Source organism: Cherax quadricarinatus, chromosome 67 (genome assembly GCF_038502225.1).
Source record: "Cherax quadricarinatus isolate ZL_2023a chromosome 67, ASM3850222v1, whole genome shotgun sequence".
NCBI classification, from domain to species: domain Eukaryota; kingdom Metazoa; phylum Arthropoda; class Malacostraca; order Decapoda; family Parastacidae; genus Cherax; species Cherax quadricarinatus.
The window spans coordinates 6,130,901-6,145,976 of NC_091358.1; the positions used below are offsets into that span (position 1 = coordinate 6,130,901).

The following is a 15,076-nucleotide window of genomic DNA, read 5'->3' on the forward strand; positions in this document are numbered from 1 at the left end:
CAGTGAACAGGTTGTTCAGGCAGTGAACAGGTTGTTCAGACAGTGAACAGGTTGTTCAGACAGTGAACAGGTTGTTCAAGTAGTGAACAGGTTGTTCAGGCAGTGAACAGGTTGTTCAGACAGTGAACAGGTTGTTCAGACAGTGAACAGGTTGTTCAGACAGTGAACAGGTTGTTCAGACAGTGAACAGGTTGTTCAGACAGTGAACAGGTTGTTCAGACAGTGAACAGGTTGTTCAAGCAGTGAACAGGTTGTTCAAGCAGTGAACAGGTTGTTCAAGCAGTGAACAGGTTGTTCAGACAGTGAACAGGTTGTTCAGGCAGTGAATAGGTTGTTCAGACAGTGAACAGGTTGTTCAAGCAGTGAACAGGTTGTTCAGACAGTGAACAGGTTGTTCAAGCAGTGAACAGGTTGTTCAGACAGTGAACAGGTTGTTCAGACAGTGAACAGGTTGTTCAGACAGTGAACAGGTTGTTCAAGCAGTGAACAGGTTGTTCAGACAGTGAACAGGTTGTTCAGACAGTGAACAGGTTGTTCAGACAGTGAACAGGTTGTTCAGACAGTGAACAGGTTGTTCAAGCAGTGAACAGGTTGTTCAGACAGTGAACAGGTTGTTCAAGCAGTGAACAGGTTGTTCAGGCAGTGAACAGGTTGTTCAGACAGTGAACAGGTTGTTCAAGCAGTGAACAGGTTGTTCAGACAGTGAACAGGTTGTTCAGGCAGTGAACAGGTTGTTCAAGCAGTGAACAGGTTGTTCAAGCAGTGAACAGGTTGTTCAAGCAGTGAACAGGTTGTTCAGACAGTGAACAGGTTGTTCAGGCAGTGAACAGGTTGTTCAGACAGTGAACAGGTTGTTCAGGCAGTGAACAGGTTGTTCAGACAGTGAACAGGTTGTTCAGGCAGTGAACAGGTTGTTCAGACAGTGAACAGGTTGTTCAAGCAGTGAACAGGTTGTTCCACAGTTCTTCTTGACGTATGGAGCTCTGAATTTTACGTTGGGCGAAACGTTGTCATTCTGGAGGCCTTATCTGCGCTGCTTCATTTTCTTCTCCTCCTCCTCCTCCTCCTCCTCCTCCTCCTCTTCTTCTTCTTCTTCTTCTTCTTCTTCTTCTTCTTCTTCTTCTTCTTCTTCTTCTTCTTCTTCTTCTTCTTCTTCTTCTTCGTCTTCTTCCAGGTCTAAGTTCATCATTACCAAGGGCTGCGATGGAGAGTCTTCTGCCACATTTTCACTCCCGGGATGAGAGTATATTGATTACCTCACCACTCTCAATATTCCCTTTATTGAGACTTTTTCAATTTCCTTCTTCCCCCCTTTTTTTGTACTCCCATCCTTTTCTCCCACTCTATTTCTACAGCGTCCCCAGAGGGACTGGAGGATGGGGGAGGAGAGAGCCTTGAGCTATACTATCCTAAATTAAATCTATCCAGTCAAAATTTGAGGTAACATTCTCGTACTTGTCTGAAAAAAAAAGATTTAGGTCAACGTAGTTGTTGTTGTTGGGGTTTATAGGGCCACTGACAGCGTACGCTGTATCGAGCCCAGGCAATATAGTTGTTGTGATAAATGGTTTAAAAAACCGACAAGTTGATAATTGAAACACTTATGCAACATAGGGGAATCTTTATTGAGGAAACGTCTCGCCACACAGTGGCTTCATCAGTCGAATACAAAGCAGGAAGGTGTAAGGAGAGGAGGAGTTTGAGGTAATCAGTCCCTCAGCCTGGAGTCGATGTGTTCGGTCGTATGCTGTACTTTCTACAAGACTGATGGACTGAACACATCGACTCCAGGCTGAGGGACTGATTACCTCAAACTCCTCCTCTTCTTACACCCTTCTGCTTTGTATTGGACTGATGAAGCCACTGTGTGGCGAAACGTTTCCTGAACAAAGATTCTCATATGTTGCATAAGTGTCTCAATTATCAATGTAGTTGTTGTTGTTGTTGTTATTGTTGTTGGTGTTGTTGGGGTTTATAGGGACACTAACAGCGTACGCCGTATCGAGCCCAGGCAACAGTTGTTGTTGTAGATGAATGGTTCGGAGAACCGACAAGTTGATAAATTAAACACATGTGCAACTCTTGGGTATCTTTATTGAAGTAACGTTTCGCCACATAGCGGCTTCATCAGTCCATACAAAGAAAAAACGTGAAGAACAGGAGGAGAATGAGGTAATCAGTCCCTCAACCTTGAGTCAATGTGGTCAGTCCATCAATCTTGAATAGAATACAGCATATCCGCCGAGAAGTGGCTTATATACCGTAGGCAGGAGAGGTGCAGCAGTCGCAGGTGGTGTCACATTTGTCCAATGTGGAAGTAGGTCGTGCCCAAGGGTTAGGCAAGCGAAGAATTTCCAAGTATTAAGATCCCAAGAAGTTGCAGTGTCTGACAGGATTGTGGACGAATGGTTCACAGAACCTCTCCTGCCTACGGTTTACAAGCTCCTTCTCCGCACATATGCTGTATTCTATTCAAGATTGATGGACTGACCACATCGACTCAAGGTTGAGGGACTAATTATCTCTCTTGTTCTTCACGTTTTTCCTTTGTATGGACTGATGAAGCCTCCGTGTGGCGAAACGTTTTCTCAATAAAGATACCCAAGAGTTGCACATGTGTGTAATTTATCATAGTTGTTGTTGTTGGGGTTTATAGGGCCAGTGACAGCGTACGCCGTATCGAGCCCAGGCAACATAGTCTGTCTAGACGGGCTGGCTGTCACACAACCGTCCAGACCCAGGTTCGAATCCTTTCACCTGTCTACGTAAATTTTGGACTTAGTGTAATAACCTCGTTCCACACAATTCACGCTCAAAGTTTTACGCAGGAATTTATAAGTTAGCCAAAAAAATACCGACAAATTTTCTCGTTTATAATTCTAAAGCCTAAAAGAATCCACATTTTTTGTGGAGATTATGGGAGAGAGATTGGTTAGAACTCAAAACGATGTTTCGCTCTGATAAACCGGCCTAAACATCGTAGAGGAGTTCGGCTAATTATAATTTAACATCTTTTCCTCATTTCGATTTTTTCCTCTGAAAAAAAATATACATTGTGTCGTGTATAATAAAAATATAATTGATAGTAGGTGGAAAGTAATTATAGATTTTGTTAATTACTTTTACGCCAAAAAGATTGCGTGAAAGTAATGTTTGTGGGTTACTGACTGATTTTCTTCAACGCTGAGTACATATTAAATAACTTCATTGCTGAGTACATACTGAATAACTTTTTCATTGCTGAGTACACAAAACGTTTTCCACTGATGAGTACATACTGAATAACTTTTTTCACTGGTGAGTACATACTGAATAACTTTTTTCACTGATGAGTACATACTGAATAACTTTTTTCACTGGTGAGTACATACTGAATAACTTTTTCCACTGGTGAGTACATACTGAATAACTTTTTCCACTGGTGAGTACATACTGAATAACTTTTTTCACTGGTGAGTACATACTGAATAACTTTTTTCACTGGTGAGTACATACTGAATAACTTTTTTCACTGGTGAGTACATACTGAATAACTTTTTTCACTGGTGAGTACATACTGAATAACTTTTCTCACTGGTGAGTACATACTGAATAACTTTTTTCACTGGTGAGTACATACTGAATAACTTTTTTCACTGGTGAGTACATACTGAATAACTTTTTTCACTGCTGAGTACATATTGAATAACTTTTTTCACTGGTGAGTACATACTGAATAACTTTTTTCACTGGTGAGTACATACTGAATAACTTTTTTCACTGGTGAGTACATACTGAATAACTTTTTTTCACTGGTGAGTACATACTGAATAACTTTTTTCACTGGTGAGTACATACTGAATAACTTTTTTCACTGCTGAGTACATACTGAATAACTTTTTTCACTGGTGAGTACATACTGAATAACTTTTTTCACTGGTGAGTACATATTGAATAACTTTTTTCACTGGTGAGTACATACTGAATAACTTTTTTCACTGGTGAGTACATACTGAATAACTTTTTTCACTGGTGAGTACATACTGAATAACTTTTTTCACTGCTGAGTACATACTGAATAACTTTTTTCACTGGTGAGTACATACTGAATAACTTTTTTTCACTGGTGAGTACATACTGAATAACTTTTTTCACTGCTGAGTACATACTGAATAACTTTTTTCACTGGTGAGTACATATGGAATAACTTTTTTATTACTGCTGAGTACATATGGAGGTAGATGTGTTTTGTTCGCTGCGAAATCCGTGAGAGGCATCCCTGTGTCTCGCAAGCCTAGCCTCCTCTACCTCAGTATAATAGGGATAGTGGAGATTGAAGATTAAGACACGTATGCAACATATGGGAACCTTTATTCAGGAAACGTTTCGCCACACAGTGGCTTCATCAGTCCAATACAAAGTAGAAAGGTGTAAGGAGAGGAGGAGTTTGAGGTAATCAGTCCCTCAGCCTGGAGTCGATGTGTTCAGTCCATCAATCTTGTAGAATGTACAGCATAGGACCGAAGACGTGGCCGAAGACGGGACTGATTACCTCAAACTACTTCTCTCCTTACACCTTTCTACTTTGTATTGGACTGATGAAGCCACTGTGTGGCGAAACGTTTCCTGAATAAAGATTCCCATATGTTGCATATGTGTCTTAATCTTCAACTTGTCGGTTTTTCAAACCATTCATCACATAGTGGAGATTGTTGCTTAAGTTTCTAATGCAGTTCGATGTTTGTTATTGTGAAGTTCTTTGTCTCTGAGTTCGATGTTTTTGCTGCCAGAATCTTTGGATTTATATTTAATGGTTCGTTTCTGACTTCGATGCTGGTTGCTACAAGTACTGTACCATTGTCTCTGAGTTCGATGCTCTTTGTCAACAGAATCTTTTTCTTTGAGTTCGATGTTAGCTGCTACACGTACTGTACCATCATGTCTCAGTTCGATGTTCACTGACAACAAAATCTCCGTCTTTGAGTTCGACGTCTGTTACTACAAGTACTATCCCATCGTCTCTGACTTCGATGCTCGTTGACAACAAAATCTCTGTCTTTGAATTCGATGTACTGTACCATCTTCTCTGACATCGATGCTCGTTGACAACAAAATCTCTGTCTTTGAGTTCGATGTACTGTACCATCTTCTCTGACATCGATGCTCGTTGACAACAAAATCTCTGTCTTTGAGTTCGATGTACTGTACCATCTTCTCTGACATCGATGCTCGTTGACAACAAAATCTCTGTCTTTGAGTTCGATGTACTGTACCATCTTCTCTGACTTCAATGTTTCTCCTGCAGGGATCCAGGGAGGCCTGCCCCAGGTATCCTACGTGAAGGCTATAGACGTCTGGATGGGAGCCTGTACTGGTAAGTGCACCCTTCTCTCTCTTTCTTTTCTTTAACATTTATAAAATACAATGAATGTTAGAGAAAAACAGTTTTTTCAAGAAATATATTACGTTTTCTTGCTCTCCAGAGTTCGAATGTTTCGCTCAACTTAGAGGGAAATGCTGCTATAATAAGAAGTTGTTGGGATTATTTACGTCTTCCTTCATATCATATTATTGATAGTATACAACAGTAGTATACAATAGTATACAACAGTAGTATACATTGTAGTAAACATAGAAGTATACAATAGTAGTATACATAGTAGTATATAATGGTAGTATACATAGTATAGAATGGTAGTATACATAGTATACACCAGCCGTATACATAATACTATACAATAATAGTAAACTATACAAGATAGTATACATGCTTGTAGACATATACGACTCAAATTTTCAAAAGTTCTGACATTCAGAATTCTGACATTCAGAGTTCTTGGATTCAGAGTTCTGACATTCAAATACCTTTTTTTTTATCTCTCTCGAGGATATCTCTTGGGCAAAGTAATTTACGAGACATCTTCCACACGAGATGGCTTGTAAATTACCTTCTTCAGAACCTGTGTTCTTCAAAAGAATTCTATCTCCTACCATTTTTCCATCATAATTACATTACCATTTCCCCTTCAGTCACCATTTTCCTTCACAGTTACACTAGTTTCCCCTTCAGAGTCACCATTTTCCTTCATAATTACACTAGTTTCCCCTTCAGAGTCACCATTTTCCTTCACAGTTACACTAGTTTCCCCTTCAGAGTCACCATTTTCCTTCATAATTACACTAGTTTCCCCTTCAGAGTCACCATTTTCCTTCACAGTTACACTAGTTTCCCCTTCAGAGTCACCATTTTCCTTCATAATTACACTAGTTTCCCCTTCAGTCACCATTTTCCTTCACAGTTACACTAGTTTCCCCTTCAGTCACCATTTTCCTTCATAATTACACTAGTTTCCCCTTCAGTCACCATTTTCCTTCATAATTACACTAGTTTCCCCTTCAGTCACCATTTTCCTTCATAATTACACTAGTTTCCCCTTCAGTCACCATTTTCCTTCATAATTACACTAGTTTCCCCTTCAGTCACCATTTTCTTTAAGTTACTCATTCACATTCTTGACCTAAATAACTTTAAGTTATCATTGTTTGCAAGATACATTTTCCTTACTTTAAATTAGGTTAAGTTAATGTAAGTTAGACGAACTTAGGTTAATGTACGTTAGACAAAGTTTTGTTAAATATATGTTAGACAAAGTTAAGTTAATATAAGTTATACTAAGTCAGGTTAATATAAGTTAGAAGATGTGAGTTACAGAAGGTTAGATTCAAGTTAGGTCACGTTCCAAAGAGTCTTTAATAAAGCACTTATATGTTATTCAAATAAGAAAAATGAAATTAAAAATTCCCTTGATGTGTCTGGCAACAATGAATCATAGACAAAGAAACGTTCATATCTTGACGTTTCTCGTAAGTGGTGCGAAAACCACAAACTCCCCCATATATATATATATATATATATATATATATATATATATATATATATATATATATATATATATATATATATATATATATATATGTGTGTGTGTGTGTGTGTGTGTGTGTGTGTGTGTGTGTGTGTGTGTGTGTGTGTGTGTGTGTGTGCAAAAATCGTGAACAAGCGATACAAGATGCAAAACAATCACAGTTGGAGTTGAATTATAGTTGTAGGCCTTTCGCGTTGCAATCAACACTTCATCAGGATCTTGCAATGTTGCAGGAGACACTCAGTGCCTCTGGCACACGAGTGCCAAGTGCCAGAAAGGTTGTGTATAATTGGAATGGAAGACAGTGTACAGTACTGGTGATGGAGTGCTGACTTAGTGAGTTCACGAGAAAAATAATCTGAATTTGGCCTTGTTTAAGAACAAGACTATTTGTCCACACATACACACACACACACACACACACACACACACACACACACACACACACACACACTCACACACACACACACACACACACACACACACTCACACACACACACACACACACACACACACACACACACACACACACACACACACACACACACACACACACACACACACACACACACACACACACACACACACACACACACACACACACACACACACACACACACACACACACACACACACACACACACACACACACACACACACACACACACACACACACACACACACACACACACACACACACACACACACACACACACACACACACACACACACACACACACTCACACACACACACACACACACACACACACACACACACACACACACACACACACACACACACACACACACACACACACACACACACACACACACACACACACACACACACACACACACACACACACACACACACACACACACACACACACACACACACACACACACACACACACACACACACTCACACACACACACACACACACACACACACACACACACACACACACACACACACACACACACACACACACACACACACACACACACACACACACACACACACACACACACACACACACACACACACACACACACACACACACACACACACACACACACACACACACACACACACACACACACACACACACACACACACACACACACACACACACACACACACACACACACACACACACACACACACACACACACACACACACTCACACACACACACACACACACACACACACACACACACACACACACACACACACACACACACACACACACACACACACACACACACACACACACACACACACACACACACACACACACACACACACACACACACACACACACACACACACACACACACACACACACACACACACACACACACACACACACACACACACACACACACACACACACACACACACACACACTCACACACACACACACACACACACACACACACACACACACACACACACACACACACACACACACACACACACACACACACACACACACACACACACACACACACACACACACACACACACACACACACACACACACACACACACACACACACACACACACACACACACACACACACACACACACACACACACACACACACACACACACACACACACACACACACACACACACACACACACACACACACACACACACACACACACACACACACACACACTCACACACACACACACACACACACACACACACACACACACACACACACACACACACACACACACACACACACACACACACACACACACACACACACACACACACACACACACACACACACACACACACACACACTCACACACACACACACACACACACACACACACACACACACACACACACACACACACACACACACACACATCACACACACACACACACACACACACACACACACACACACACACACACACACACACACACACACACACACACACACACACACACACACACACACACACACACACACACACACACACACACACACACACACACACACACACACACTCACACACACACACTCACACACACACACACACACACACACACACACACACACACTCACACACACACACTCACACACACACACACACACACACACACACACACACACACACACACACACACACTCACACACACACACACACACACACATACACACACACACATACACATACACAGAAAGGAAACAGAAACGAGGCACTAAACTACAGATCTGAGTCTCTGACATGTATTGTGTGCAAAGTCATGGAGAAGATTATCAGGAGGAGAGTGGTCGAACACCTGGAAAGGAACAAGATTATAAATGAAAACCAGCATGGGTTCATGGAAGGCAAATCGTGTATCACAAACCTCCTGGAGTTTTATGACAAGGTAACAGAAGTAAGACACGAGAGAGAGGGGTGGGTAGATTGCGTTTTCCTAGACTGCAGGAAGGCCTTTGACACAGTTCCCCACAAGAGATTAGTGCAGAAGCTGGAGGATCAGGCGCACGTAAAAGGGAGGGCACTGCAATGGATAAGGGAATACCTGACAGGGAGGCAGCAACGAGTCATGGTACGTGAAGAGGTATCACAGTGGGCGCCTGTTACGAGCGGGGTCCCACAGGGGTCAGTTCTAGGACCAGTGCTATTTTTGATATATGTGAACGACATGATGGAAGGAATAGACTCTGAAGTGTCCCTGTTCGCAGATGACGTGAAGTTGATGAGAAGAATTAAATCGGACGAGGATGAGGCAGGACTGCAAAGAGACCTGGACAGGCTGGACATGTGGTCCAGCAACTGGCTTCTCGAATTCAATCCAGCCAAATGCAAAGTCATGAAGATTGGGGAGGGGCAAAGAAGACCGCAGACAGAGTATAGGCTAGGTGGACAAAGACTACAGACCTCACTCAGGGAGAAAGACCTTGGGGTGACCATAACACCGAGCACATCACCGGAGGCACACATCAACCAAATAACCGCTGCAGCATACGGGCGCCTGGCAAACCTGAGAATAGCGTTCCGATACCTTAATAAGGAATCGTTCAAGACACTGTACACTGTGTATGTTAGGCCCATACTGGAGTATGCAGCACCAGTCTGGAACCCACACCTGGTCAAGCACGTCAAGAAGTTAGAGAAAGTACAAAGGTTTGCAACAAGGCTAGTCCCAGAGCTCAAGGGAATGTCGTACGAGGAAAGGTTAAGGGAAATCGGACTGACGACACTGGAGGACAGAAGGGTCAGGGGAGACATGATAACGACATACAAGATACTGCGGGGAATAGACAAGGTGGACAGAGATAGGATGTTCCAGAGGGGGGGGCACAGGGACAAGGGGTCACAACTGGAAGCTGAAGACTCAGACGAGTCACAGGGACGTTAGGAAGTATTTCTTCAGTCATAGAGTTGTCAGCAAGTGGAATAGCCTAGCAAGTGAAGTAGTGGAGGCAGGAACCATACATAGTTTTAAGAAGAGGTATGACAAAGCTCAGGAAGCAGAGAGAGAGAGGATCCAGTAGCGATCAGTGAAGAGGCGGGGCCAGGAGCTGAGTCTCGACCCCTGCAACCACAATTAGGTGAATTAGGTGAGTACACATACACACACACACACACACTCACACACACACACATATACGTGGTGGACGTGGTGCTGGAAAACCTCATGCACCAACATGTTAAGGACACTACCAGAGTGAGAGGGGAGGATGAACCAGCAAGATTGGACCTTGTGTTCACCCTGGGCAGCTCAGACATTGAGGACATCAAGTATGAGAGTCCCCTAGGAGCTAGCGACCACGTGGTTCTGTGCTTTGAATACATAGTAGAGCTGCAAGTGGAGAGAATAACAGGAGTAGAATGGGAAAAACCTGACTACAAAAGAGGGGACTACATAGGGTTGAAGAACTTCCTGCGGGAGGTCCAGTGGGACAGAGAACTGGCAGGAAAGCCAGTAAATGAAATGATGGAATTTGTAGCAACAAAATGCAAGGAGGCAGTGGAAAGGTTCATTCCCAAGGGCAACAGTAACAACGGGAAGACCAGAACAAGCCCCTGGTTCACCCGACTGTGTAAGGAGGCAAAAACAAAGTGCAATAGAGAATGGAAAAAGTACAGAAGGCAGAGAACACACGAAAATAGGGAGATCAGTCGCAGAGCCAGGAATGAGTACGCACAGGTAAGGAGGGAGGCCCAACGACAGTATGAAAATGACATAGCATCGAGAATCAAGACTGACCCGAAACTGTTGTATAGCCACATCAGGAGGAAGACAACAGTCAAAGACCAGGTGATCAGATTAAGGACAGAAGGTGGAGAACTCACAAGAAATGATCAGGAGGTATGTGAGGAGCTGAACAGGAGATTTAAGGAAGTTTTTACAGTAGAGACAGGAAGGGCTGTGGGAAGACAGAACAGAAGGGAACATCAAGAGGGAATATACCAACAAGTGTTGGATGACATACGAACAACTGAGGAGGAGGTGAAGAAGCTCTTAAGTGACCTTGACACCTCAAAGGCGATGGGACCGGACAACATCTCCCCATGGGTCCTTAGAGAAGGAGCAGAGATGCTGTGTGTGCCTCTAACCACAATCTTCAACACATCCCTTGAAACTGGGCAACTACCTGAGAAATGGAAGACAGCTAATGTAGTCCCCATATTTAAGAAAGGAAACAGAAACGAGGCACTAAACTACAGACCTGTGTCTCTGACATGTATCGTGTGCAAAGTCATGGAGAAGATTATCAGGAGGAGAGTGGTCGAACACCTGGAAAGGAACAAGATTATAAATGAAAACCAGCATGGGTTCATGGAAGGCAAATCTTGTATCACAAACCTCCTGGAGTTTTATGACAAGGTAACAGAAGTAAGACACGAGAGAGAGGGTTGGGTAGATTGCGTTTTCCTAGACTGCAGGAAGGCCTTTGACACAGTTCCCCACAAGAGATTAGTGCAGAAGCTGGAGGATCAGGCACACGTAAAAGGAAGGGCACTGCAATGGATAAGAGAATACCTGACAGGGAGGCAGCAACGAGTCATGGTACGTGAAGAGGTATCACAGTGGGCGCCTGTTACGAGCGGGGTCCCACAGGGGTCAGTTCTAGGACCAGTGCTATTTTTGATATATGTGAACGACATGATGGAAGGAATAGACTCTGAAGTGTCCCTGTTCGCAGATGACGTGAAGTTGATGAGAAGAATTAAATCGGACGAGGATGAGGCAGGACTGCAAAGAGACCTGGAGAGGCTGGACATGTGGTCCAGTAACTGGCTTCTCGAATTCAATCCAGCCAAATGCAAAGTCATGAAGATTGGGGAGGGGCAAAGAAGACCGCAGACAGAGTATAGGCTAGGTGGACAAAGACTACAGACCTCACTCAGGGAGAAAGACCTTGGGGTGACCATAACACCGAGCACATCACCGGAGGCACACATCAACCAAATAACCGCTGCAGCATACGGGCGCCTGGCAAACCTGAGAATAGCGTTCCGATACCTTAATAAGGAATCGTTCAAGACACTGTACACTGTGTATGTTAGGCCCATACTGGAGTATGCAGCACCAGTCTGGAACCCACACCTGGTCAAGCACGTCAAGAAGTTAGAGAAAGTACAAAGGTTTGCAACAAGGCTAGTCCCAGAGCTCAAGGGAATGTCGTACGAGGAAAGGTTAAGGGAAATCGGACTGACGACACTGGAGGACAGAAGGGTCAGGGGAGACATGATAACGACATACAAGATACTGCGGGGAATAGACAAGGTGGACAGAGATAGGATGTTCCAGAGAGGGGACACAGGGACAAGGGGTCACAACTGGAAGCTGAAGACTCAGACGAGTCACAGGGACGTTAGGAAGTATTTCTTCAGTCATAGAGTTGTCAGCAAGTGGAATAGCCTAGCAAGTGAAGTAGTGGAGGCAGGAACCATACATAGTTTTAAGAAGAGGTATGACAAAGCTCAGGAAGCAGAGAGCGAGAGGATCCAGTAGCGATCAGTGAAGAGGCGGGGCCAGGAGCTGAGTCTCGACCCCTGCAACCACAATTAGGTGAGTACAATTAGGTGAGTACACACACACACACACACACACACACACACATACACAAACACACACACACACACACACACACACACACACACACACACACACACACACACACATACACACATATATACACACACATATATACACACACATACACAAACACACACACACACACACACACACATATACACACACACACACACACACACACACACACACACACACACACACACACACACACACACACACACATACACACACACATACACACACACACATATATACACACACATACACAAACACACACACACACACACACACACACACACACACACACACACACACACACACACACACATACACACACACACACATACACACCCACATACACACACACACACACACACACACTGTAAGTAAGTGCCTGTCAAGCTCCAGGAGGTTGGGGGTCAGGTCACAAGAAGTTGTGGGCAGCAAAGGACCACTGAGGTGGGGTTGCTCTGCTCGTAAAAAACAGATGGAAATTCGAGAAAATGGAAGGAATAGATGAGACGGGAGAAAGAGACTACATAGCAGGTACACTTCAGTCTGGGGAACACAGAGTGGTCATTTCAGTTATGTATAATCCACCACAGAACTGCAGGAGGCCAAGAGAGGAATATGAAGAGAGCAACAGAGCAATGGTGGACACACTTGCTGAGGTGGCAAGAAGAGCTAACTCCAGCAGAGCAAAGTTGCTGGTTATGGGGGATTTCAACCACAGGGAGATTGACTGGGAAAACCTGGAGCCACATGGGGGTCCCGAAACATGGAGAGCCAGGATGTTGGACGTGGTGCTGGAAAACATCATGCACCAACATGTTAAGGACACTACCAGAGTGAGAGGGGAGGATGAACCAGCAAGATTGGACCTTGTGTTCACCCTGGGCAGCTCAGATATTGAGGACATCAAGTATGAGAGTCCTCTAGGAGCTAGCGACCACGTGGTTCTGTGCTTTGAATACATAGTAGAGCTGCAAGTGGAGAGAATAACAGGAGTTGAATGGGAAAAGCCTGACTATAAAAGAGGGGACTACATAGGGTTGAAGAACTTCCTGCAGGAGGTCCAGTGGGACAGAGAACTGGCAGGAAAGCCAGTAAATGAAATGATGGAATATGTAACAACAAAATGCAAGGAGGCAGTGGAAAGGTTTATTCCCAAGGGCAACAGTAACAACGGGAAGACCAGAACGAGCCCCTGGTTTACCCGACGGTGTAAGGAGGCAAAAACAAAGTGCAATAGAGAATGGAAAAAGTACAGAAGGCAGAGAACACACGAAAATAGGGAGATCAGTCGCAGAGCCAGGAATGAGTATGCACAGGTAAGGAGGGAGGCCCAACGACAGTATGAAAATGACATAGCATCGAGAATCAAGACTGACCCGAAACTGTTGTATAGCCACATCAGGAGGAAGACAACAGTCAAAGACCAGGTGATCAGATTAAGGACAGAAGGTGGAGAACTCACAAGAAATGATCAGGAGGTATGTGAGGAGCTGAACAGGAGATTTAAGGAAGTTTTTACAGTAGAGACAGGAAGGGCTGTAGGAAGACAGCACAGAAGGGAACATCGAGAGGGAATATACCAACAAGTGTTGGATGACATACAAACAACTGAGGAGGAGGTGAAGAAGTTCTTAAGTGACCTTGACACCTCAAAGGCGATGGGACCGGACAACATCTCCCCATGGGTCCTTAGAGAAGGAGCAGAGATGCTGTGCGTGCCTCTAACCACAATCTTCAACACATCCCTTGAAACTGGGCAACTACCTGAGAAATGGAAGACAGCTAATGTAGTCCCCATATTTAAGAAAGGAAACAGAAACGAGGCACTAAACTACAGACCTGTGTCTCTGACATGTATTGTGTGCAAAGTCATGGAGAAGATTATCAGGAGGAGAGTGGTCGAACACCTGGAATGGAACAAGATTATAAATGAAAACCAGCATGGGTTCATGGAAGGCAAATCTTGTATCACAAACCTCCTGGAGTTTTATGACAAGGTAACAGAAGTAAGACACGAGAGAGAAGGGTGGGTAGATTGCGTTTTCCTAGACTGCAGGAAGGCCTTTGACACA

General features: G+C 43.8%; 1 protein-coding gene across 1 annotated transcript in view; it reads left to right on the forward strand.

The window, feature by feature from the left end:
* The window catches only part of LOC128699601 (glycine receptor subunit beta-type 4), a 164,309-nt gene that overhangs the window by 78,951 nt on the left and 70,282 nt on the right, over window positions 1-15,076 (forward strand). The window contains exon 3 of the mRNA XM_070099359.1: window positions 5,285-5,353. Within this exon, the coding sequence (XP_069955460.1) occupies window positions 5,285-5,353 (69 nt within the window). The remainder of the gene's footprint in view (window positions 1-5,284; window positions 5,354-15,076) is intronic.